Source organism: Trachemys scripta, chromosome 3 (genome assembly GCF_013100865.1).
Source record: "Trachemys scripta elegans isolate TJP31775 chromosome 3, CAS_Tse_1.0, whole genome shotgun sequence".
NCBI classification, from domain to species: Eukaryota; Metazoa; Chordata; order Testudines; family Emydidae; genus Trachemys; species Trachemys scripta.
Window position 1 is genome coordinate 59,451,550 of NC_048300.1, and position 25,832 is coordinate 59,477,381.

The window sequence follows — 25,832 nt, forward strand, 5'->3', positions numbered from 1 at the left end:
TCCCTCTTTGGAATCCTGCTAAGGAGTTTGCAGTGCTGTACATCAGGCAAGTAATAGCCTGCATCAATTTGACTGTTATCTGTGGTGCTAACAGAAGTGCACAAGGGGAAGAAGGGGGGCAATACAGTAAATAAGCATCAGTGGATATACACAACTGGAAATGGAAATGCATTAAACTCTGTTTCGATCAGCTGTGGAAGTCATCCCTCAATGTCAGAGCTTTTTGCTGGTGCCCTACCTCCACTAAACCACAAGCTTGGCTATTCACTGCTCCATTAAAATGCTCTCAAGGCTTCTTGGTATGGAACCTATCCTGGGGGTTGGCTAGAACTGAGCTGTTGGCTCCCAAGAACTTCCAACAGCTTTTTGTGATAGTTGATGTGCAGCTAGTTGCAGAGGCATGAACCCATGTCCCAGATCTGGGAGGCATGACTGCTGGTGAGGTGACCCATATCTCCAACTCAGGGCTGTCTTCTTCATCTTACTAGATTTGGGCATCTGAACTGGAGTTTGGAACCACCTGCTAAGAATTTTAGCCTGGGGTTGTTTTATTTGTTGAATTGTCCTTTTAATTCCCTTAGTCTGTAGTCTGCTGCAGTGAAGCAGTTCTCATGCTGACCTTTCTCATGGGGCTATGGCTACACTACAGACCTTACAGTAGCGCAGCTGCACTGATGCCACTCTAGCGCTCCTAGTGCAGACTCTAAGTCAATGGGAGAGAGCTCTCCTGTCAACTTAACTACAGCCCCCATGAGCGGCGGTAGCTATGCTGGCGGGAGAAGCTCTCCCGCCGATGTAGTGCTGTCCACACTGGTGTTTAGGTTGGTGTAACTTACCTCGCTCAGGGGGGTGGCTTCTTCACACCCTGAGCAAGATAACTTATACCGCCGGAAGCTGTGGGGTGTATGTAGTTAACGAGGATCAGAAGATGGCTTCTTCCGTACCTGCTCCACATCCTGTGGAGCTCACTGTTCCTGAGAGAGACCCTGGAGGGTCTAAGAGCCCCGACCCCTGCCCAAAACTCTGGGGGTGGTTTTTTTTTTTAGCATCCACATGATTAAAGACCAGCCAAGGTTCTGGGAAGTGAGATCTTTCCTCAAAGTCCTGAGGAAATCCTGCCTCATATGCCTCCAAAGTGTTTGCAACCCCAGGGGACTTTCTTTGTGAAAAGGAGAAAATTAATTACGGTCACATGCATGCCCTTGGACTGGTACTCTTTAATCAGAATGGCAGCTAGTCACGACAGATGTAAAGTCTGATTCTGTGATCCAGTCCCACTTTGTGATGAACCCCTCCCCATGTTCATCCCCTATGCTTCTGACTAAACATGCTGTGATCAACACCCAGTTTCTGTGCCTGGGAATATGCTGCCCAGTCTGTGTGTGCACGTGCACGTGCATGTACCACTGCCCTTTGCTGAACAGAATTAGGACTGCACAGCTGTGTGCCATGGGCCGTATGTTGCTAGTAGCTAACAGAGATTCTCCTTTAGCTCTAGTTGTAGTGGCTTGCCCTGCTGGGTAGGGCTCAGTTCCATCCCTGCTATTGCAGTGGTGTTCCGGATGGCCATGGTGCAAAGCATAGTGACAGTCATGAAAACGTAGGTGACCATGGGTTTGTTATGCTACTCAGGGAAGGTGTGTACTCTCCAGCAGCCCTGTGGTGCAGGTGACCAAGATCTTGACAGCTGCTCCATTGGCATTTTGGATTCCATTTTAGAAATGGATTGTGTCAAATCTGGGAGTTGGGTGACTGATATGGATGTAACTCCTGCTGGCTATAAAGCATCGTCAGCCTTACCCTCCTGCCAGCCTCGTGGCATTGGAGAGGGTGTTCCATTAGTCCAGCACACTGCGCTCCACACTCTGTTGCCCGTTCTGCAATGAAAGAAGCTCTGTTCCTGGCATCTATGGTGTTTGCAGTCATAGCCTTTGCAGGTCTAAACCAGAGGATCCCCAGAGTAGCCAGTTCCCAGTCTCTGGCATTCAGTGCTGTGCTAAGCTGTGCCAGGGGGTTGGTCTTTGGAGGGAGTTTGTTCTGAGTTTTGCAGCATAAGAACTGGGAAAATTTAGACTTATTTAATTATGTCTCTCTTTGGTGTGTAATCATTAGAACTCTGAGGGGCGTTTCAGTCTCTTTCTTCTCTGCTTGTTGCTGCATGGAAAGCTTCACACATCCTACCATTAACAGGAATTTTCTTGGGAAGCCTCCTTTGTGCAGTGAGCTCTCTCTTGGCTTTATTTATATTGTTGAAATTAACTCAGCAAAGCTCGGCTGGACAGTGCTATGGCCAGGGGTCACTGGACATGGGGCAAGGTGAGGAAAGGGGTATCCAGATGGCCTAAAGGGGGCAAACACAAGCAGTGGAGAGAGGGAGCCTCTGAAAGCAGGTTGGCAAAGCTGGCATGTTCCAAGCTTAGCACCAGATACATTATACTCAGAGAGCTAAAGGGACTGTCACCGCTGTTCCTGGCTGAGCGGCTGATTGGTGGCTGTGAGGGAAGGAATTTCTTAGTTGCTCCTGATACCCAAGTCAGGGCTCTGCATAGATTAGTGCTGCCCCTGCCCACATATCCTAGTTGGGGTGGGTACAAGACACCAGATGGCAGCCCTGTATCTATATCTGGATGCCAGCAGGGGGGGAAGGGGGAAATGTCCCCGGGATAGGACACATGGCTGCTCCTCGGCTAGCATCCTGCCAGTGCTTTCATTCGAGCCCTTATGCAGACTGTTGTTCAGCCCGTAAATATCTTTGTGGTTGTAATGAGGGACGGAGGCGAAACTTGGTGTATAAATTCCCGGCGCTGAGAGATTGTATTTGTTCGGTTCCAGATGAGAACTGGTGTAAATCTGTTGATCTATTTCTCGGTTAGACGGGGAGGGGGACAAATACGCTTTTCTATAAACTGCCTCGATCCTAATTTTTGGCCAGACTCTCCAGCAAAAAAGGATCTAATTTCATACGAGAGAGAGAGAGAGAGAGAGAGAGAGAGAGAGAGAGCACCCTGCAGATATTGGGTTGGAGCGGTGACTGTCATTTTCTCTGTTCATACTGTGACTAGCACAACAGGGCCCTCCCGTGGTGGAGGTCTCTAGGTGCTGCCATGATGCTAATAGTACTCCATCCATGTCAGATAGCCCTATTGGGATTCATGCTCCGGTAGCTCTCTTCCCTTGGGTGTGGCTGAGCCAGCTGCGTTAAAATAAGCCCCCGGATCCTCCCTGAAGCTTTGCCCCCAAACTGGAATCTGAAATCAACTCCCCTGAGGTTCGTGGATGTTCTGTTCTGGTCTAAATAGGAACTACACAGCTGGCACCCATCTCTAATCTATGTGAATGTTCCCAGGATGGAAAGGCTCCGTAACCCATTTGTAACACACCCAGCCCTCTGATGAGCTCCCCATGGAAGGAACACCATTTTGCCCAGTTCTCAGGGCCTGTCTGGGCTTGGGCCATCTCCTGTGTTGTGTTCAGATCTGTAGCGCTAACATCACTGGGAGGCTGGAGAAGAGCGTTGGGAGGCTGCTCTTAGGCAGGGCCGGCTCCAGGCACCAGCTTGCCAAGCAGGTGTTGGGGCGGCCACTCCGGCGAGGGGCGGCACGTCCAGCTATTCGGCGGCAATTCAGCGGACGGTCCCTCACTCCTGCTCGGAGCGAAGGACCTCCCGCCAAATTGCCGTCGCAGATCATGATTGCGGCTTTTCTTTTTTTTTTTTTTTTCTTTTTTTTTTTTTTGTGCTGCTTGGGGCGGCAAAAACCCTGGAGCCGGCCCTGCTCTTAGGTCCTCATTCTCTAGGCCTCAGAGCAAGGCAGGGGAGACGGGTGCATGTTTTTCCATTCCTGAATGCTGCATGCACCCCAGCTAATTCTCAATGCCCTGGAGAGAGCCACGCTGAGTCCTTCCCATCTGGAGGAAGAGTCACCACAATTCAGGAAATGTTGGGGGAGCAGAGGAAGAGGAGATCATTGGGGGAGATGAAAAGAAAATGTGGGAGTCTCCAAAAGAAGTCCCCTCCCAATACTAACCATCAAGCTCTGCCCAAGTGCCTCAGGCACAGTGCAGATATCACCAGTGAATCATGATGAGCATGGCAGATCAGTCTCCACCCAAGCCTTTAGGAGCTAAACCAGGGAAGAAGGGGCACAAGGACTTTGTGACATTGAGAGCTGAAACCCAGCCAGCCCGAACACCTGCATTTCCCTAAGGGAGGAGCGGTAACTGCTTGTTGCTGGAGTTCACCAGTTTGGGTATGTCTGTAGCTGCAGGCTGTATCTTAGGGCAGGCTGCGCTCGGGGACACTTGAATGACACCCCTTCACTTCTTTCTGAGTCCTATGGGAGGAAGGGACGCTGTCACTGGAGCAGAACCGTTTCCCCCAGAACCTGCTGGAGGACTCCAGCCAGCAGCTGATGGGAGTCTGCAGAATATAATACCACTCTTGGGGTGAGGGAGGTTTGAGGGGATTTAATATAGAGGGGACATCCCTGAGACACTCCCAGTGTGAACAGAAACCCTACTAGGAAGCTAAGCATCCAGAGAGGGCTTCTGGATTAGAATTAGCCCCCACCATTCCTGACCCAAACTTTGAAACATCACCAACTCCATTTGCCCAAAGGGAAAATGTTTCCATGCAAAGTAAATTCCAGAGGTATCCAGGGATTCCTTGACAGGTACAGTATTCTCTCCACTCCCAACCTGTGCCAGGACTGTTGTGCTGGGGAAGCTAGGACCTCAGCTCTCTAGGAAGGTCATCTTTTAAAGCTCCCTATAGGAAGACACTGTTCATATTCTGATCTGTACTTTTCTGGGTGTGCCAATCTCTGATTGAGGCAGAAATACCTCCCAGTCAATGCCAGCCTTTTCTCTTTGCACTGAGATTGGGCATTTTCCTGTTTCTGCTCACGTGGATTCTAATGTTCACCCCTACCCCCACTTCCCCACTGCACAGTCTTCTCTTCTTCCTCAAATTTTAGCTGTGATTTTTGGGTTTAAATGGTCTCCAAAAATCAGACAAAGTTGGCAAGTAACTTGGTGAGCCCCCAAGTGAGGCTGCATATCTTGCATGAGTTCACTACAGAACCCTCATTGGGTCCAGGGATTGACAGACAGGGCCTGAGTCTTATGTTCCTATGCAGACCCATTGCATTTCATATGGTTTCAGGCTTGACTGTGAGTCTTTCACACAGCTCTGGTCACAACCGACCTTAGAAAACCTAGGAAACCTCTAATTGCAACTGACTGGGTGGAATCCTGTCTCTAAGCCTGGATTCTTCTCTTGTGAGTTCCTGGGGTGGGGAGGGAGGGTTGAAAACTCTGCTCAGAATGGGACGGGAAAATCTTGCATTGCTTCACAGTGACCTGTGTGGCTGAACGTGGAGTGGCAGTGGTGAGTGATTCTGACGACCATTCCAGCCAGTCATCTGTAGCCCAAGGTTGCTGCAACCTATTTCTGCTTCAGATCCAATGAGCTCCATAAATCTCACCCATTGCAAATGTGCTGAGACGTGGGCCCAAGTATTCTGGGCGCAACTGATAGCAGGAGTTGGCTGTCATTCCAAAACTAATGCTGGTTCCAGAGAGTGGCTGAGGGCTAGCTCCAGGGACAATAAATGAAAACGGCATTTGCACTGATCAGGGATTTCCTTACTTAGTGTTTATAGTGAAGAGACATTTTACCATCCTAATTGCGAGCCAGAATATAGTAGCTAATAGCAGTTTAATGCAATATAAATGGGCTTAAAAGTGATGGTCCTGCTGGGATTTCCTTAATAGTTCATAGCATATGCATAGTACATGGCCTCCTGGCCAATTACTTGCTGTGCTGTGAAATGGGAGACTGGGGCTTTGGCAAAGACGGGAGAGGAAGTGGCACTGAATGTAAGATGTTTTGCTGGGGACAGGATAAAGGAGAATTTGAAGAGATGAGACAATAGCAACAGCTAATTGGGCCTGAGGAAAATACAGGGACACGCGGGGGCCAATTTTCGTTAGGCCTCCAATAGTGATTTGCCCCATTTTTTTGCTTTGCACTTGTTTGTGCATGCAAAACCTGCATTTGTATGTAGAAACAAGCAGTTGTGTATTTTAGTTTGGTGCATAGACACCCACCACTGACTTTGCATGTGCACATGAAAAGTATTTTGTGCACACAAATGAAGCTATTTGCTATTTTGTTGGAAACCCATTAGAAATTTGGGCTTCCTTATGGCTAAAGTTGTGCCTCCCAAATTCTCCTCACAGGCAAAGAGTGGGGTGGAAGCCCAGCTTCCGCAGAATTGTGAGAAAGCAAAAGATTGTTTGTTCTCACCTTGAGGTTTTTCTGCTGTCTGCACAGGTGGAAAAATGACTTAATTGCAAGAATAGCTTTTTCTTCACTAATGGATCTAATAGATTCTTAAAAAAAAATTAATGCCAGAAGGGAGCATTATGATCTAATCTGACCTCCCGTGTAGTTCAAGCTAAAGACTCACACCCAGTAATCACTGCATCAAAGCCATCACTTCTGTTTGAGATATAGTCATAGGACGAAGAGGTGGGGGGTCACATAGGCCATTGCCCAATCACTTTTTGGCCCACAGCAGCCCAGCTTGGGGCAGGTGACCCAGTGATGCAAGGACCAGGAAAGGGGCAGGTCAGGGCATCACGGGGGACAGCCCCGCCTGCAAGCTGTCGTGAGAGCCAATGAGGCAGAGCAAGGAGCCAGGACAGGAGCCACTGTGGGGTAAGTAGTGGTGCAGGCTTGCTCTCTAGTGCCTCTCCAGGGGCAGGACACCCCCTTGTGTGGTCCCTCTCATTTGAAATGACACTATGCAGCCAGGGGCTGTTGTGTATTCTTTAGAAAGACACCCAGTCTTGACTTAGACTGCAAGTGAGGGGGAATCCACCATGGCCCAAGAGCTGGGCACCCAAATACCTTTTGAGGATCTGTACCCATGTCCTGAGGTAAGTTGTTCCAGTGATTTATTACCCTCCCCATTAAAATTTTGTGATTTATTTCTAGTCTAAATTTGTCTAGCTTCAGCTTCCAATCATTGGAGCTCATTATGTCTTTTTCTGCTAGATTAAAGAGCCATTTTCTATTAGAAATCTCTTCCCCGTGTAGGTCTTCTAGACTGTGATCAAATCATCTAACATTCTCTTTAACACAGTAAATAGATCTAGCTGCTTTAGTTTCTCACTATAATGTAGGTTTTCCAGTCCTCTAATCATTTTTGTATTTCTTCTGAATCCTGTCCAATTTGTCAACATCCTTTTGGAAGTGTGGACACCATTCTTGGACACAGTATTCCACTAATAGTCTCAATGCAGAGGTAATACCATCTCCCTACTCGATATTCCCTTGCTTATAGAGCCAAGGATTGCATTCGCCTTCTTAGCTACTGCATTGCATTGAGAGCTTATCTTCAGTTCGTTATCATGACCCCTAAATCCTTCTCAGAGACAGGTTTCCAGGATAGCTCTTTTATGTGTGACTTTACATTCTTTGTTCCTAGACACATGACCTTGCATTTGGCTGTGTTTAAAACACATTATTGTTCAAATGAACCCACCTTACCAAGCAATCCAGGTTAGTCTGTATTACTGACCTGTCCACGTCATTATTTACCACTCCACTATTTTTAGTGTGCTCTACCAATTAACTGGAAGATAATATAAGATCATTGCCGGTAAAATTTGCAAAGATATTGATAGCATTGATATTGAACAGCATTGGGCTGAGAAGAGATCCCTGTGGGACCGCACTAGAAACATTCCTCATTTACTATTACTTTTTGCATTCTATTAGTTAACCACTTTTTAATCCATTTAACTTGGGCTATATAGATTTTTCTATAGTGCTAATGTTTTTTAAATCAGAATGTCATGCGGGACTACGTCAACTGTCTTATGGAAATCTAAGGGTATTATGTCAACACCTTTGCTTTTTTTTCAAGCAAACTTGTGATCTAGTCAAATACATTTTATATTGTTTTTTGAGAAGAGTGATTTTTCCATAAAACCAAGTTTGGCATTAATTATGCTGCCATCTTTAAATTCTTTACTAACTTCATCCCATATTGGTTTTTCCATCATTTTGCCTAAATCGGTAAAGAATTAAAAGATTTCCTGACATTCAGCCTAAACTTTTCTTTTCTTAAGTTGACCCTATTAGTCCTACTTACCTTCCGTTGGTCCATGCTAAATTACTCTCTATCCTTAGTGTTTATATCCTTCAGATATTTGCAGACGATGTTAACTTCTCCCTCCCTTCCCCCAGCTGTAGCTTAGCCAGGCTAAATATATTTAAATCTCTTAATCTTTTCCCGTAAGTAAGTCCCTCCACCTCTTTGATCATTTTTCTGCTCTTTTCTGAACTCGCATCACTTTGTCACTATCTTTATAGTAATGAAGTGCTCAGAACAGAGAACTGGAGTTTCCCGAGAGCTGTATAGAGAAGGCTCTCGACACTCTGATCTGGGACATGACTCCTCTGAGACCAAGGTTCCCAGATCTGAGTGCAATACCCCCGGGGGTTCTCCCCAGACATGTGTAGAGAAGGTTTATCCCTTCCCTGATGGGATGGCTCAGCAATCGACATATGTTACCCAAACTCATAAAAATGCCGTTGTCACTGCTGAGTGCTTTGAGTGCTAGAGGTGCCCCAATCAATGAGGGGCATCACAAAGAGGTTTCAAAAAGCTGCATGCCACATTACAGAATGCATGATAACTGCAACCCTCCAGATAAGAACTGCTGAAGAACTGGTTCAAATCTGGAACCCAATCCTGAGTTTTGACGCCCTGGATGAGAATGGGGGGATGTATTTGCAATTCTTGTTGGTGTAATCGGAAGAGCCAGGAATGGGAGTGACCGATTCTTTGTAGAATGGACCCCCATCATTGCCTCCCTGGAATAAAATCCATCCTGCTGTGATAGAGTGGGGAAAGAAAAGCAACCGGAGAGCACTCCAGTCTGTTGTTGTGAAATGTACTTCCCACCCCTTGCTTTGCGAGCTCCCCTCTGCTGCAGATTAAATCCCCTCCACTTGATATTAAAAGGATGACTCTGTGAGGTGCTGCTGCCTCTGTGATAAGTGGACTCAGCTCCTCCGAGATGCTCCTTTGATGCCAGCCCAGTTTGAAGTCTGTCACTGAAGGAGTCTGGCAAATCAAATGTCAAAACGTGTTTATCTGGTGAGTGGGCTAACAAATAAATCTCTCTCCGGGTCTGAGTCCAGATGAGATGAGACAGAGCTGTTGGCCAGATGGGGAGGGCGAGGGAAGCAGGCACTGGGGGTGGGCAGCAGGCAGCTGTCCTTGAGTGGATGCCAATTCTGTCTCCGGTCTCCTTCCTGTGCCCTCTGCTGCAGAAAGCACCCTGAATTCAGAAGAATGATTTCTATGAATGCACAATGCCTGCAGCTGTCAGAAACCACAGAGCTCCGAATAATGCAGCTAAAGCCAGTTTCTGTAAGGTGCTCCAGAGTTTCGCTAATGGGCTTGGGATGTTCCTCCCTTGTAGAAATACAGTGTCCAAGAGTGGTAATAGGGCGAGAATATGTCAAGTGTCACAGCTTTGGCAAGGGAGTCCCCATCGCATGGCTCATTGCTCCTCTCTGAGTCAGGCAGCATTTGCTAGTAGTTTGAGCACAAAACTGAGAGCCAGGAACCTCCTGAGTTCTAATCCCAGCAGTGACACTGACTCCTGCTGAGAGCCCAGAAAGTAGGGTCAGGCAGTTAGACCTGGAGTCAGGGCTCCTGGATTCTATTCCAAATTCTGCCACTGACTCCTTGTGTGACCCTAAACAAATCATGTAATCTGTCTGCCTCTCTGTCCCCACCTGCTAAGTGGTGCTGGTAATACCCCAGCTCACAATTCTTCCCACATTAGTAATGTCCAAAAGCTGCTACCATCTAATGGCTGATGAGAACCAAGTTGAACATCTCCCAGCATTTTCATGGGGACAGGTCCATAGGACAAACACCACTTCCAGGAGTGGCATTGATCAGCTTTTTTTCCTGGAAGCCTCAACGAAGAGCCCAAGGACTGAAAGGGTCATGGAGACTGAACTTCCCTATTGCCCCAAGATCCAGACGAGGGGCTGAAAGCCAATCTGAGGAGAGAGATGGGATCTGGGGGAAGCTTGCTCTGACCCTGTTCTGTAGATAAATCGGACTGTTGTTGTTAACCCTTAGCACCCAGCCTCTACATCTTGTCTGTATAATAGGTAATGGCTAAAAATTCAAATTAAACATATTAATGATTAATAGTCAATATTTTGCTATTATAATTGCCTTAGACTGCTTTCCTTCCCCACCAGACTCTTCCTGGCTTGGGACCCCTCCCCTTCATACTTTAGGCCCTGCCCTTTGTGTTGACACAACTCTGGTTTTTAATAACTATTTCTGTCTCTGGCTGCTCTCCTGTCACTTCCTCTGTCTGTTTTGGAAGCAGCTAGAGAGTGTCTAGTGCTCCCAACTTAGTATGTAGACTCAAAACAGAAGGCAAGGAAAAGCTATAGCCCAGCTGTAAGCAAAAGGCTCTGACTAACTGTGGCTTTGAGGATCATTGCATTTTACAGCAGTAATTCTTCTCCTCCCTTACGATGTTTGCTGTTTTCAGCAGCACTTTACCTGCAGTTTCACTGCTTTTAACTTTCAGTGAATTTTATTAAAAGGCCCAAACATACAGGGGACTGGAATTCCCGGCAGCTGGTAATGGGATACAGAACCTTTCCCTTCCAGAGTGCTACTTTGAATCCAGCCAGCAATGACCAAGAGCCATTCCTAGCTAATGGCTGTTCTGAGGTCCGTGTGAATTCAGTAGTGGGGGACCAGAGGGTCTCAGCCCAGTTCCTAGTAGGCAGCAATACACCACAGAAATCAAACCCACAGATGGTGCTAATTGGCTGCTTGTTGAGCAGTCTCTGAAAGTCAAAGATTTGTCATTTGGTTTGGATGAAAATATGCATGTCATATCCATCTGTGCCTTTTGTTATGACTTTAAAGGTGATGTCTTGGGTGCAAGGAGACTAGCATACAGAAGGCCTGCTCCTATGGTCCCCAACAGCAGGAAGCGTTGCCTGAGCTTCAGACTCAAGTTATGTCCCATTTTACTGGGGAATTCCTTAAATCGAGGTGCTGAAACTCCATAGGGAGGTGCATAAGTATGAGCTTTATTGATCAGGTGTGTGTTGCATGGGTATCCCAGCAGCATTCGCTAAATGCCCAAAGTCCTGTCTCGGCAAGCACTGGGCTCAGTGTAAAACCTGGGAAGATTACCAGTCTCTTCTCTGATTGTTCCAAAGTCCTGCTTGGGAATCTGGAGGGGCTTGTCCCTGGATCCACGCACTAGACACTAAAGGGTCTACTTTCACTTCTTCACACTAATGCTGGGGGCTTAGTTTTCCCCCCTTGCAGCATAAAAGACTCCCTGTCTGTGATTCTTCTCGGAGGGTGGAAATGGTACCAGCTGCCCTCTACCCTTGCCCTTATTGCCGGGGCTTGTTCATCTGTCTCTGGCAGCCACTGAGTGCTGGTTCCCTGCAGCCCTCTGCGATGCTCAGAAGAGTCAGACAGAGCAGCACATTCAATTTCCTTTCTTTTCTCTTTTTCCCTTGTATGTGACTCTGCTGGCATTTAAAACTCCGAGGCCCTGTTTGTCCCCAGAGAGAATTAAGCCGGAATATACAATAAAGCTGTGCTCCTGGCTGGTGACGATCAGAGGGGGAGGAGGAGGGAAAGGGGAAATGTAAAGAGTTAGAATAAATGCCAGAGTGACCTTGTCAAGGGCTTGGATAGTCAGAGTGAAATGTGGCCGAGAGCTTCTCCGGGTGCTTCCTGTGAATGCAGCGGGGGCTGCTGCTTTTCAGTTCTTCCATAGGAACCACACCGCCTGCTGGCCTGGGTTTGCTGGGGCACAGAGGTGTCCATCCAGGCTGTGTGGAGGGCACTGGCCTTTGGAACTTCTTGCTGTGCATAAGACTGGATGCTAATATTGGGACGCTTTCATAGGCATGTCCGGCCTGGCATCTTGCTAAATTCTAGTCTGGGGGATCCTATTTGCCTCCCTCAATTCCCCCATGCAGTTTCAGCTGGGACTGGGATTCTTTACTTCCTGACCCTAGCTGGTCGTGTAGCTTTCCTGTACATCCTTAAAAAGCAGGATGAAGTGTTTCCTGTCCTAATCTAGAGAGAGACACACATTCGGAAAACATTTTGGGTACAATATAATTGGCTGATGTTTATTGAGTGGTTGGATAGAAACACCACATAGACTGTTAGGAGTTGAAGGTTGTCACCATCCTGATGTGTCATTAGAAATGAATTTGAATGCCTGTGTGTGTGTGTACACCAATGTCCCCTAGAGAATGGAAACAGAACCTCAACTGTGTGTCATTGGTCCTATATTGCTAACAGCCAAGGGAGATTCTTTTGCTAAAGTTGCAAAGGTGGGTGGTTTTCAGGATAGGCGAATTGGAGTTCTATCTTAGCTGTTGCCATGAAGTTCCATGTTGCTGCATTTAGCAAAATAGTGAAGCCCTAATTGACCATGGCTTGGTTACAGCAGTCTCTCTAAATTAGTGCTAAAATCCTCGATTTGCACTATGCCATTGATGTGCTAGTAACTAAGACACTAGCATGCTGCGTCCTGTTCTAAAATGGGTATCTTCATTATTTTAATCTCTTGCATACATGCCCTGTCTGATCTGGTGATGGGTGGGAGTTATTTGTATACATTACTCTCTCTCTCTGTGTGTGTGTGTGTGTGTGTGTGTGTGTGTTACTGTGCCTGTGCCATCTTTTTCTACTTGTTTTTTTCAATTAAGGAAACCAAGTGTGGTGAAACCTAGCACTTCAAGGTAACAGAGCCATGGGAACGATGTGGCTTTACACTGCAGGGGAGTACTTGTCTGTGTAGTGTCTCGTTACCATGAATTAATTGGACACTCATTCTAAGCAGAGTTCCAGAATGTCTGGACTAGGTCTGCTTTTAGGAGGAGCGTATGTGGGGCAAAAGACCTGGAGATTCCCACCCAGAATGGACTCCATTCCAACGCCTGCTGTGGGAAACAGTGGTGTAATCTACTAAGCGCTGCAGCTAATCTCAGAGTAAATCGCTAAACAAAACCTTTACTACAATAAGGTTTGACTAGTTGAGCTAATTGGCTTCGGCAGTTTGTAGAAGAGAGCTGGCAAGCTGAGATTCCACCTGTATGTGCCTACATTTTAACTTGCTTCTCTTTTAAAAACATAAAAGTATGTGACTGGCATTAGGACAACCCTGCTCTCCTCCGAACCTCGGCCTCCCGTCCCCTCTGAGTTCCAACAATGCAAACAGAGAGTGTGCTTAGACAGATTTGTTGAGTTAGTAAGAATGGCAATTCTTAGAGCTTGGCTTCAAAGCGTTTTACGGACACGCAATCCTTAAGACTCCACTATGTGAGCAGGGTCACATCATCATCCCATTTTACAGAGGGGGAAACTGAGTCACAGAGCGGGGCAGTGCCTTTTGCAGAGCCACAGAGAGCATCTGTGTTGGAGCTGAGATTAGAACTGAGAGAGCTTTATCGATGCTTCCCTGCTCTAACCAGTAGGCCGTACCATTTCCTATTTTGCTAAACAAGCATGTGAGATTGAGCATGTAAATGTCCCTAGCATAGATGTTTCCATATGGGACCCAGTGTGCCTTACTAGTGTACTGAGAATAAGTCCTTCAACTACCTTATATGCGTGTGTGTGCTACTGGATGGCAGCCAAACGGCTCAGCTCTGTGTTACAGCAGTACAGGACCAAAGTCCCCTTTAGCTCGGGTGGGTAGGGGTCTGTTCTTTTGGAAGAGGAGAATGAGTGCTATCCCTGCTGCTCCCCGGTGTACAGTGTTGTGATGGCCAGGACGCCCTAGATGTCCGTGGAGTTGTTACAATATTGTGTAGGATAGGTAGGACAGCTATGAGCAGTTACATAGAGCTCCACGTATCCTAGGCCCAATATGCACATATAGCAGTAGCCACAGCAACAGGAGTAGTATCATCATAGACTCACTTCCACCTTCCCCAGGGCCCTGGCCTCTCTGCCTTCCTGTGATCTGGTGATATTGATAGAAGAGGGGATTCCTGCTTGATTTCACTGCTTGGTATGCTGTGCTGCAGGTCAGCTGGTAGGCCCCAGCAACCTTTAACGGGGTGGTGGTGTTAATGCTGAACCTCAGCGGAAAGAGAATGAGGAGGCAGCCAGTGTGTGCATGGAATGAGTGCCAGGCCGTTGGCAGCTCCCTCTCACAAGTTAGGAGAGAAATGGATGGGGTCAGGTGTGTCTAATAAGGCCCTGAGACTGGCACATGCTGGTTTCCCTGCCATGATTAGAAGTTCCATTGATAGATTTTTGCAGCCACTTGGGATAACTTGTGTAATACAAAACCCAGTTAATAACAATCCCTTCCCAGAAAGGGCAGTCTTTCTCACAGCAGTGTGGGTGTGAGGTTCAGTGGCGGATTTAGAGTTAGTGGGGCCCTGTGCACAGCTTCATTTTCCTGCCCCCCCCCCCACCCACTCAGGACCCAGCCAAGAAAAAGAATATTCTCTCTTATCTCTCTCCCCCCCGCCCCCATTTTTCATTCTTTTTTTTTTCTTCATCCTCCTCCTATATTTTAAATAATAGGAAGTAAATGAAAATAAAGTGAGGTACCTTGATTGGGGCAGGGCTTGGGGTGCAGGCGGGGGTGAGGGATGAGGGCTCTGGAAGGGAGTTTGGATGCAAGCTCTGGGCTGGGGCAGGGGATTAGGGTGTGGGAGGAGGAGTGAGGGGTGCAGGCTCTGGGAGGAAGTTTGGATGCGGAGTGCGGACTCTGGGCTGGGGTAGGGAGTTGGGGTGCAGGAGGGGGGCAGAGGGGCGGTGCTTACCTCAGGTGGTGTGGCTCCCAAAGTGACCGGCGCACGCACCCCTCCAGCAGCGCCTCTTAGGCGGGGGGGAGGCAGGGGTTCTCTGCATGCCACTGCCCGCAGGCGCTGCCCCCACAGCTCCCATTGGCTGCAGTTCCCGGCCAATGGGAGCTGTGGAGTTGGCGCTCAGGGCAGGGGCAATGCGTGGAGACACCCCCACCCTGGGGGGCCGCACGGACATGCCAGCTGCTTCCAGGAGCGGTGCGGAGGGAGGGAGACAGAGTGGGCAGGGAGCTGCCTTAGCCCTGCTGCTGGCACGTCTCTGCGCGCCCCATGAGGGGAAGGGAGCAGCAGGTCTCCGTGCACTGCCCAGGGTGGGGACAGCATGTGGAGCCGCCTCCCCCCCACCCAAGAGCGCCGCCAGCATTTCTGCCGCCCTAGGCGGCGGAAGGTCCCACCCCGAAATGCCGCCCCCCATAGAGGTAGTGGAAAGTCCCACCGCCGAAATACTGCTGCGGTCGCCGCCTCCCAAATTATAGTGCCCTAGGTGACCGCCTAGGTCGCCTAATGGGTTGCGCCGGCCCTGCCCCCACCAGGGGCGTGCAGAGATGTGCCAGCAGCCGGCCGCTTCTGGGAGCATCGCGGGACCACCAGCCATGGGGGCCCCCTGTCGTTGGGGGGCCCGTGCCACTGCATGGTGTGTTTAATGGTAATTCCGCTCCTGGTTATGTTTGTTCTTTTGCAGTTTTAACTGACCCCTTAGTTCCTGGATTATCTCAGCTCATGCACATGGGATAAAATGGAATCTGCAGGAGTTGCTCTGTTCCTATTGGCTGTAAGCGTCTGGGGTAAAGGGTTACAGCTCGCATTTTAAGTTTGTGTCTAAGTTTGGAGGGAGAGTTGAGCAGCAGAGCAGTCTGAGGGCTACGGAGAATAAAACTGCTCTCTAATCTAGAGAGACTTTGTATTTCTATCACTCGCAGCTGGAATTTATTTTCGTATGTTTTGAATAAAAAATAAGAATTTTCTAAACATGTGGCTACAAGGCAATAAAACAGCCAGGGCTGGCCCCTTTCAGCTCATTCAGGCTCGGGCTGCGGGGCTGTAAAATAGCGGTGTAGACAATCGGGTTTGGACTGGAGCCAGGGCTCTGGGACCCAGAAAGGGGAGGATCTCAGAGCCCGGGCTCCAGCCTCGGCCCAAACATCTATACCGCAGTTTTATAGCTCCATGAGTCCGAGTCGGCTGAAACGGGCCAGCCGTGGCTGTTTTATTGCAGTGTAGACATACCCCAAGAGGCTCTAAATGGGTACTCTGTGACAGGGGATGAAGCCTGGTGTGATGGTTAAAGCACAGAACTAGGTGGCGGGACTCCAGGGCTCTATTACCAGCTCTGCTGCTGACTCTGTGACCTTGGGCAAGTCAGTTCCCTGCCCTGTGCCTCAGTTTCCCTATCTGTAAAATAGTGAGAATACCAGCGCTGAGGCAGCCCGGTTGAGAATTCCTTAGTGTTAGTAAAGTGCTTTGAGATCTGCAGAGTATTAATTACTTCTTACTTTGTGTTGCTTAATACACATGGGTGTTTCTGGGTTTGGTCCTGACCAGAACCGGGCCATGGAGAGGAGCATGGACATTCTTGGAAAAAGCAAGCTAGAGTTCATCTTTTTTCAGCCTGCACATACCAGAGCTGTTTGTGGAGGAGACTGGGTTGAATTCAGGACTCAGGTCCATGCTGGTGCTGCTGTTGGAGTTGGTTCATCTAACTCTAGTTAACTTGACCCTTCTTACATCTGGACGCTGGCTTGTCCATCACCTTCCCCATGCAGCTCAAGCTCCTCCCTCCCCTTCCACAGCTCACTACGGCACTGCTCTCACCTGCATCTCCAGCTCAGGCTCCCTCTCTCTCCCGCTGTCCTGCCCAGGCTTCTCTCCCTTCTCTTCTGCCATCCCTCACTTTGTGCCTTCCTCCTCTAGGCTCCAGGTAGGAGCCTCTCCGCTAATGCAAGCCGAGTCCTCTGCCCCTTTTTCTTTCAAATTCCACCTGTCACCCAGAAATCACATTCATGCCTTTGGCCTATGAGCTCCAGGCAGGGACCTGGGCGTGTCTTTTGGCTTTCTGCATCGCATTTTTCACCTGTTGTAAAGCAACAAATCCAGCATGGTATAAATAATGATCCCAGTACCAAGGAGCTGTAGCCCGAACCAGGGAAAGATGGAAAGGGGCCACTCAGCCATGGGCTCGCACTACATCCCCACCGTGCCGGAGGGCGCTGTTTGGCAGGGCACTCGCCATGGCAGTGGGATGCAGAGAGGCGGTGACAGGAGAGTCCGCAGTGATGTGACTCCATGGAGAAGAACACATGTGGCAGCTCCCAGTGGGCTGCGTGGAGTGGAGAACGGGATGACTGGCCACACACCGAGATAGGTACCGGCTCCCAGTGATTGCTTGACTGTCTGCTACAGGTGCAGGTTGGATGTGAAGGGGAGGCGGGCTGTCTCCAAGTCATGGAGCAACGTATAAGAGAGCAGTCAGCACTGTTCACTCCTCTGTGTCCAATAATTGACACCACTTCCACCTTGCAGCTTTGAGTTGAGGGCCACGCAGGGACTGTGCCGCTAATCTGTGCCCTGCCCCGGGTTACGCGGAGAGGCTTCCTCCATATTATCAAAACCAGTTTTCTCAGGCTTTGTGCACAGGGGCAGGATTTAGCTGTGCTGCTGTCATGTGACTCGTGGAGCCCGGGACTTTCCTGGGGCTGTGAGGAAGTTTCCTCGACATTTGTGGATGTTCCTGCAGGGCAGGTGGACCCAAGACTAACACATTTCACTGAGAACTTTGGCCGTCACCATCTGGCGCAGTCTGGGAGGCTGCACAGTGACAGACCAGGGAGACCGTGGACTGGATTTCTCACCTGGGAACTTTGATTCCTTTGTGAGGAATGAGGCTCAAGCGTGGTTCAAATAACTTCCAGGAAACGAAGAAAATCAGATCGTGATTGGGGCCCAAAACTCCACCCCGGACACTTGACATTTCTTCACTCTACTTCCCTGACTCCTGCTCTTTTTCGCCACGAGCGCCCTGGGACTTCTTCTAAAAATAGCCCTGCTACCCCGGCAGCCCCATTTGCTGCAAAGCTCCCAGACTGGCTGCTGTGAGGATGCTGCCTGGGATCTCTCTTGGCTTTCAGATCCCTGGGTTGACCGAGTGAAGCCATCCTAATTTGGTTGGTTTTATTTGTTCCTAAAGAGCAGGTGAGTGATTATGGTTTTGACTGTTGCACAATAATTTTGTGGCTAAGGCGGGCTGTCTTGGCCTGTGTTTTCACAGCAGCAGCATCTGAACAAGCCTGTTGGAGAAGTATTGCTGCTTTAACGCTGGCTGACAGGGTAAGGCTCTGCCCTCTTCACCCCTTTCATAACACTTCTTGCCACGTTGCTGTTCTCTGGTTTATTTGGCACCAGAAGAAAACAATAGTCCTTGTACACTTGCATAGCACGTTTCATGCAGAAGTATCCTGGAATGCTGTGTATGCAGAGATTGCTCACCCAGCCTGGGGTGGAACATAGCCGGTGCTTTACAGTGCACAGCAGCACTACACAAGATGCTTTAGGGGAGAAATGGAAGGGAGTTTGGGAACCTGTATGTAATTGCCCATGTTGGAATTTGGCCAGGAAACCAGGGCTAGCTCCCTAAAGCATGTCATGGGACCTGAATGGCCACAAGCAGCCAGGACATTGGCTTTATGGTACTTCTAGCAGGACAGCTCCCCCAGCCCTATGCATTAAAGTTTGTGAGGTGCTGCCTTGTGTTTGTGGAGAAGGGCATCTCCATCCAGGGAGAAAGGTAATCAGAGGCGACAGTTTATTTTCCCCTGGCACCCACACAAGAGAGTGATGGTCGCATATCCTGGTTGCCGTGCAGTCTGAGTAGGGAATCTTCATTCCCACCCCCATGCTGCAGAATGGTGGCAGAGCCCCAGAGCATCTGCACATTCAGAGCTGCAGTAGCCCCTGAGGAAAGAGCTGGGTTCTACCAGCCCTGACCCTGCTCCCTTCTTGTCCCTCTTCTGCCCTCATACAGTTCCTCTTTACTAGGGCACAGGGTGTCCCTGGAGCCAGCAAGGGGATCTTTTGTCTAGCTCCTGGCCCCCCTCTCCAGCATAATGACCTACACTGCTTCTGCAGATCTCACGGACCTCCAGGGCCTCCTTAGTGCAATGAAATGGCGGCGCTCCCCCTGCTAGCTCGTTTGCTTTGGATGAGTGTGTCTGTCACCGCCACGTCGCTTTTGAAGTCTTCTCTTTTTCACTTCCCCAGCCGGTCTCAATTAGAACACGAGGCCCTGCCGGCTTCAACTCAGGAGCAGATGTGACCCAAGAAATGGGATAGCAGCTGGGGATGAAGATGACACTTGGTCTAATCAAACAACTTCTCACATTATAACTCTGTGAGGTGGGAGACGTTCGAGCCAAAGGCAAGTCAGTGCTCAGAGCGCCTGCTGAGACACGCCGCTAGCAAGCCATCTGTAATGAGATGACCATGCCACTCAACAGGGCAAGGCACGCTCAGTCCAGAGCTGTTTTTAATCCATTTAACTGCAGAGAAGGACCAGAAGGCTGAGAGTTGGGCCAGGTACCTGGAAAATAAGATGGTTACTGTCAAGCAAGGGCGACCTGGCAGAGGAGGCGCTGTTGTACCGGACCTGAAGACGCTCCTGTCCCCCATGGCAGAGGAGATTTTTTTCACATTAGACATGTAAGGGTCAATGTTGCCCACAAGACTGTAGATGTTACCAGGCTCATGGAGGAAGAGTAGTTATTGTACTAGACGTACATAAAGACATCTCTGCTTTCTCTTTTGGAGCTCAGGCCGTCCAAGAGCCAGATTCTGTCCTCACTTACACTGGGGCAGCCCCACTCATTTTAGCAAGAGAGCTTTTGTTTTTCCCCACTTTTTCTTATTCTTAATCAAAAGTTCTGTGCTGGTGGAAGGTGCTGGATTGATAGCCCTGGTGACTGAAGTCCTCTGTTAATACATAAAATAGGTACAGCCCCCGCAGTGGTGATTCACACTACCCCCATGCTGGGTCCCATCTGCATGCCTCACTCATGCATTCTGGAGGTCTCAGAGTGTTACAGACACTAATGGATTTTCATAGCCTTCTTATCCCCAGGAAGGCAAATAAATGTTAGCCCCTTGTGACTGATAAGGAGACTGAGGCATGGAGAGGAGAAGTGATTTGCCTTCCAAGGTCAGTCAGTCAATGGTAAACATGAAAACAGAACCCGAAGTCCTGACATCCAGTCCACTGATCTAACCGCTAGACAGTGCTGTCATGTATATCTCTGGCTTCTTGCATCCATTATAGCCCTCTAATGCCCCACGGCTCTCCAAGGGGTCTGCGTTCTGTGAGGCGGACAGGTTTTATCCTAACAAGGGACAAGGATTTTATATAGCTGATATATTTTTAACCGTCCTCTGTACAAAGTTGCACAGGAGAAAACCAATTTCAGTGTTTGGGAGCTACTTCGCTATTCTTTCTGATGCAGATTACACTGGCTTGGAGGAATTACTACTGCTCTTGTTCTGATTTAGGGCTTGCGGGGCAAATGCCGGCTTGACAATGTGGGCTGTACAGTTAATACAAAGGTGCCGCCTGGTGATAATCCAGGACTCTGCATACAATGTCCCACCTTGGCAGTGTGGATGTAGGTGAAGTATTGTATTCTGGGGCCTGTGTTCTCCATGGGAGATGAGGGTGGCTGCAGTCTGCTCCAGCCCAGTCATGAGTTGTTGGGAAATGGCTGATGCAGCTGTTGATTGGACACACCCTGGCAAAGGGGAGCAATACGCAGTCAAGAGTAGCAGGGGTGTGAATACCGGGAGATGATGTGGCAGCCAGTGAGGGTCTAGCCCAGGAGACAGACTGCTGCTCCAATGACGGTTTTTCTTCCTGTTCTTGTCATTATGATTTCCAGTCCCCCCAGTGGTGGAACCAACTTCTCAGGACATCCGCCAGGGCATGGGCCGCAGCGTCACCCTGCGGTGCACCATGCTGAAGGGGAGCCCCATGAAGGTAGCCACAGCCGTCTGGCGCTTCAATGGGAACCTCTTGACACTGCCCCCCACAGAGCAGCAGGACTACTCAGAGTTGAAGGTGGACAGCGTGAACCGGGAGACCAGTGGTAGCTACGAGTGCAGCATCTCCAACGACGTGGGGGTCTCCACCTGCCTCTTCCAGGTGTCTGGTAAGTCTCACAAATTGCCTCCTCCTTATTATGTTTTTAATTGACTTGCTTACAGTGAGTTTGGTGGCTGGCAAGCCCTGGAGACAGACGCCCTCTCTCCGTAGAGTGGGTACAGTATAGGCAAGCTGCTGCCAGGCACTCTCCCCACCGGGGTGCTTCCGTTGTGTTCCGGGAGGTCTCCCTCTAGGGCAGAGTAGGGAGCTTGGCCTCCACGGCTCATGCAATCCTTGGGGCCTCTGCTGCCACTGCCTAGAAGGGGGCTAGCTAGTGCCAATTGGGTTGGTGCATTTTTGTGGTGTGAACACTTGTTCTAAAGGAACAGGAGTGACACACACCAAACTCATTTCACATAGGCCACTGTACAGCTGTCTGCTGGTATTCACTCTCAGCTACAGACAACCTGAATAGGATTTAAATGTTGACCAAGCAGGCGTGTAAGACTCCGCATCCCATCACCAGCCCTGGAAGACCTCCAGTCCCTTCTTTTAAAACAAAACCCGTCCTTTAGTGTGTATCCCTCTGGTTTCCCCCAATCTTTGTGCAGCGACATCTGCTTAGATAAAAACTAGTCAGGGTCTCCTGCTGTTACACAGTGGATTTGCTGCTGGGATTTGTGCAAATCCAGCATGTACAGTGAGTGAAATCCTTTCCGACTCCATGGGCAGCAAAAAGGGGCAGTGGCGCTTGAGCTCAAATCACATGTCTGACCCAGCCACTTCTGCTGATCATTAAAGAAGTTTTTCCCTTGACCTGAGGTTTGACTTGGGCCCCAGTTTCTACAGAGGTAGATTACACCCCATCTTGCGGCAGATTAAGTATTTGTACAGACAAGCCCTTACTGTGTGGGTGGGTGGGTGGGTGGTGGGGGGGGGGGCGGGTGGCAGGGAGCGATTGGAAGGTTGGTGGGATCTATTTTATTTCACACCTTCCACTTAGTTATTTCTCAGGCACTGGTACCATGCTGGCCTTAGTCTTTTCCCTTGATACACTCCTGGAACATCCTATTTTGACCAACTACAGTGACCCCTCCCCTATCCCTTCAGACCTCTGGGCATTTGTGTGGCATTAGGTTTCTTTCCGTAACTTATGCCCCTTTCCTCACTAACCTGCAGCCAGCACTTATGCCATCACTGCGAAATGAAATCCATGGTGCTCTGTCAAACCGAACTCTGACTCTAGCAAGCTTACTCATTCCTAGTGGACTTGGAAATGCTTCCAGCACATGAATTACCAGCTTCCTGGAGTGCTGGCTTTCGGATTCCACACTTCTCTGCCCATTCTTATGACCAAACATCTACAGGTCAAGGGAAAACCTCAGCACTCATACAGCTGCATGAAACTTTTGAATTCTTTCTTAGCACATATATCTAAAGGTATGTCTACACTACGAAATTAGTTCGAATTTATAGAAGCCGGTTTTATTGAAATCGGTTGTATACAGCCGATTGTGTATGTCCACACAATAAAATGCTCTAGGTGCTCTAGTCGGCAGACCGCGTCCACAGTACGAGGCTAGCGTCGACTTCCGGAGCATTGCACTATGGGTAGCTATCCCACAGCTATCCCACAGTTCCCGCAGTCTCTGCCGCCCCTTGGAATTCTGGGTTGAGATCCCAATGCCCGGATGATGCAAAACAGTGTCGCGGGCGGTTCTGGGTACATGTCGTCAGGCCCCTCCCTCCCCTGTCACAGCAACGGCAGACAATAGATTCGCGCCTTTTTATCTGGGTTACCTGGGTTACCTGTGCAGACAACATGGAGCCCGCTCAGCACAGCTGAGCTCACCATCACCATATGTCCTCTGGGTGCCGGCAGACGTGGGACTGCATTGCTACACAGCAGCAGCTGCTAACTGCCTTTTGGCGGTAGACGGTGCAGTAGACTGGTAGCCTTCATCGGCGATCTGGGTGCTGGCAGCCGTGGGGCTTGCCTTTTGGCAGTAAATGGTGTATTATGACTGTTAGCCGGCCTATTACAAGTCGGGTCATCGCACGATAGCAGAGTCTTCCCTGAGCAGCAGCTCGTACAATAGGCCTGAAGACCATCGTCATACACCGCCCAGTATTTGCTGCCAAGCACCCAGAAAGATGCCGAGGGCTATCAGTCACGCTGCACCGTCGTCTTAAGATGTAAAAAATAGATTTTCTCTGTATTCATTTGCTTCCCCCTCCCTCCGTCAAATCAACGGCCTGCTAAACCCAGGGTTTTCAGTTTAATCTTTGGGGGGGACCAGTCTGTGACAGTTGTTTGTGTCTCTCCCTGATGCACAGCCACCGTTCTTTATTTTAATTCCCTGTGCCTGTACGCCATGTCGTCACTCGGCCCCCCTCCCTCCTTCCCCTAGGCCGTCAGATACTACGTTTGCGCCACAGCTCGAGCCGAGAAGTGGTTCGCGCCTTTTCTTTGAATTCTGGGTTGAGATCCCAATGCCCGGATGATGCAAAACAGTGTCGCGGGCGGTTCTGGGTACATGTCGTCAGGCCCCTCCCCCCTCGTCACAGCAACGGCAGACAATAGATTCGCGCCTTTTTACCTGGGTTACCTGTGCAGACAACATACCACGGCAAGCATGGAGCCCGCTCAGCTCAGCTGAGCTCACCGTCACCATATGTCCTCTGGGTGCCGGCAGACGTGGGACTGCATTGCTACACAGCAGCAGCTGCTAACTGCCTTTTGGCGGTAGACGGTGTAGCATGAGTGATAGCCGTGGGGCTGGCAGCCGTAGTGCTGCATTGCACCAGCCCCTTGCAGGCGATGGTATATTATGATTGGTACCCGTCGTCGTCGTACTGGTATGGCTGTCAATCATGGCCACCTGGGCAGACATGCTACTGTTTCGATGATGACGGTTACCAGTCATAATATACTATTTTCTGCCAATTGCCCAATATTGTCTGCTAAGCACCCAGAAGAGGCCGAGGGCGATGCTGGGTGCTGGCGGACGTGGGGCTGGCAGACGTGGGGCTGCATTGCTACACAGCAGCAGCCCCTTGCCTTTTGGCAGATGATGGCATATTATGATTGGTACCCATCATCGTCATACTGGTATGGCTGTCACTCATGCTGCAGCGTCGGCTGCCACCTTAAGATGTAAAAAATAGATTTGTTCTGTGTTCATTTGCTTCCCCTTCCTCCGTGAAATCAACGGCCTGCTAAGCCCAGGGTTTCCAGTTTAATCTTTGGGGGGACCATTCTGTGTGACAGTTGTTTGTGTTTCTCCCTGTTCCTGTACCTGTACGCCATGTCGTCACTCGGCCCTCCCTCCCTCCCGCCCTCCTTCTCCTGGTCCATCAGATACTACTTTCGCGCCTTTTTTCTGACCAGGCGCCATAGCTAGCACTGGGATCATGGAGCCCGCTCAGATCACCGCGGCAATTATGAGCACTATGAACACCACGCGCATTGTCCTGGAGTACATGCAGAGCCAGAACATGCCAAGGCGAAACCCGGACCAGGCGAGGAGGCGATTGCAGCACGGCGACGAGAGTGATGAGGAAATTGACATGGCCATAGACCTCTCACAAGGCACAGGCCCCAGCAATGTGGAAATCATGGTGTTACTGGGGCAGGTTGATACCGTGGAACGCCGATTCTGGGCCCGGGAAACAAGCACAGACTGGTGGGACCGCATCGTGCTGCAGGTATGGGACGATTCCCAGTGGCTGCGAAACTTTCGCATGCGTAAGGGCACTTTCATGGAACTTTGTGACTTGCTTTCCCCTGCCCTGAAACGCCAGGATACCAAGATGAGAGCAGCCCTCACAGTTGAGAAGCGAGTGGCAATAGCCCTGTGGAAGCTTGCAACGCCAGACAGCTACCGGTCAGTCGGGAATCAATTTGGAGTGGGCAAATCTACTGTGGGGGCTGCTGTGATCCAATTTGCCAGGGCAATGAAAGACCTGGTGATAGCAAGGGTAGTGACTCTGGGCAACGTGCAGTCAATAGTGGATGGTTTTGCTGAAATGGGATTCCCAAACTGTGGCGGGGCCATAGACGGAACCCATATCCCTATCTTGTCACCGGAGCACCAAGCCACCGACTACATAAACCGCAAGGGGTACTTTTCAATGCTGCTGCAAGCCCTGGTGGATCACAAGGGACGTTTCACCAACATCAACGTGGGATGGCCGGGAAAGGTACATGATGCTCGCGTCTTCAGGAACTCTGCTCTGTTTCGAAAGCTGGAGGAAGGGACTTTCTTCCCGGACCAGAAAGTGACCATTGGGGATGTTGAAATGCCTATCGTGATCCTTGGGGACCCAGCCTACCCCTTAATGCCATGGCTCATGAAGCCATACACAGGCAGCCTGGACAGGAGTCAGGACCTGTTCAACTACAGGCTGAGCAAGTGCCGAATGGTGGTGGAATGTGCATTTGGACGTTTAAAAGCGCGCTGGCGCAGCTTACTGACTCGCTCAGACCTCAGCGAAAAGAATATCCCCATTGTTATTGCTGCTTGCTGTGCGCTCCACAATATCTGTGAGAGTAAGGGGGAGACATTTATGGCGGGGTGGGAGGTTGAGGCAACTCGCCTGGCCGCTGATTACGCGCAGCCAGACACCAGGGCGGTTAGAAGAGCACAGCAGGGCGCGGTGCGCATCAGAGAAGCTTTGAAAACGAGTTTTGTGACTGGCCAGGCTACTGTGTGAAACTTCTGTTTGTTTCTCCTTGATGAACCCTCCAACCCCCCCCCCCCCCCCCCCCCCCCCCCCCCCCCCCCCCCC

At 49.8% G+C, this 25,832-nt stretch overlaps 1 protein-coding gene across 3 annotated transcripts in view; it reads left to right on the forward strand.

Annotated features, from left to right (window-relative positions):
• MDGA1 (MAM domain containing glycosylphosphatidylinositol anchor 1) overlaps positions 1-25,832 on the forward strand; it is a 206,810-nt gene that overhangs the window by 107,547 nt on the left and 73,431 nt on the right. For all 3 annotated transcript variants that reach the window (XM_034764818.1, XM_034764819.1, XM_034764820.1), the window contains one exon: positions 20,839-21,108. In XM_034764818.1, coding sequence (XP_034620709.1) covers positions 20,839-21,108 — 270 coding nt within the window. The remainder of the gene's footprint in view (positions 1-20,838; positions 21,109-25,832) is intronic.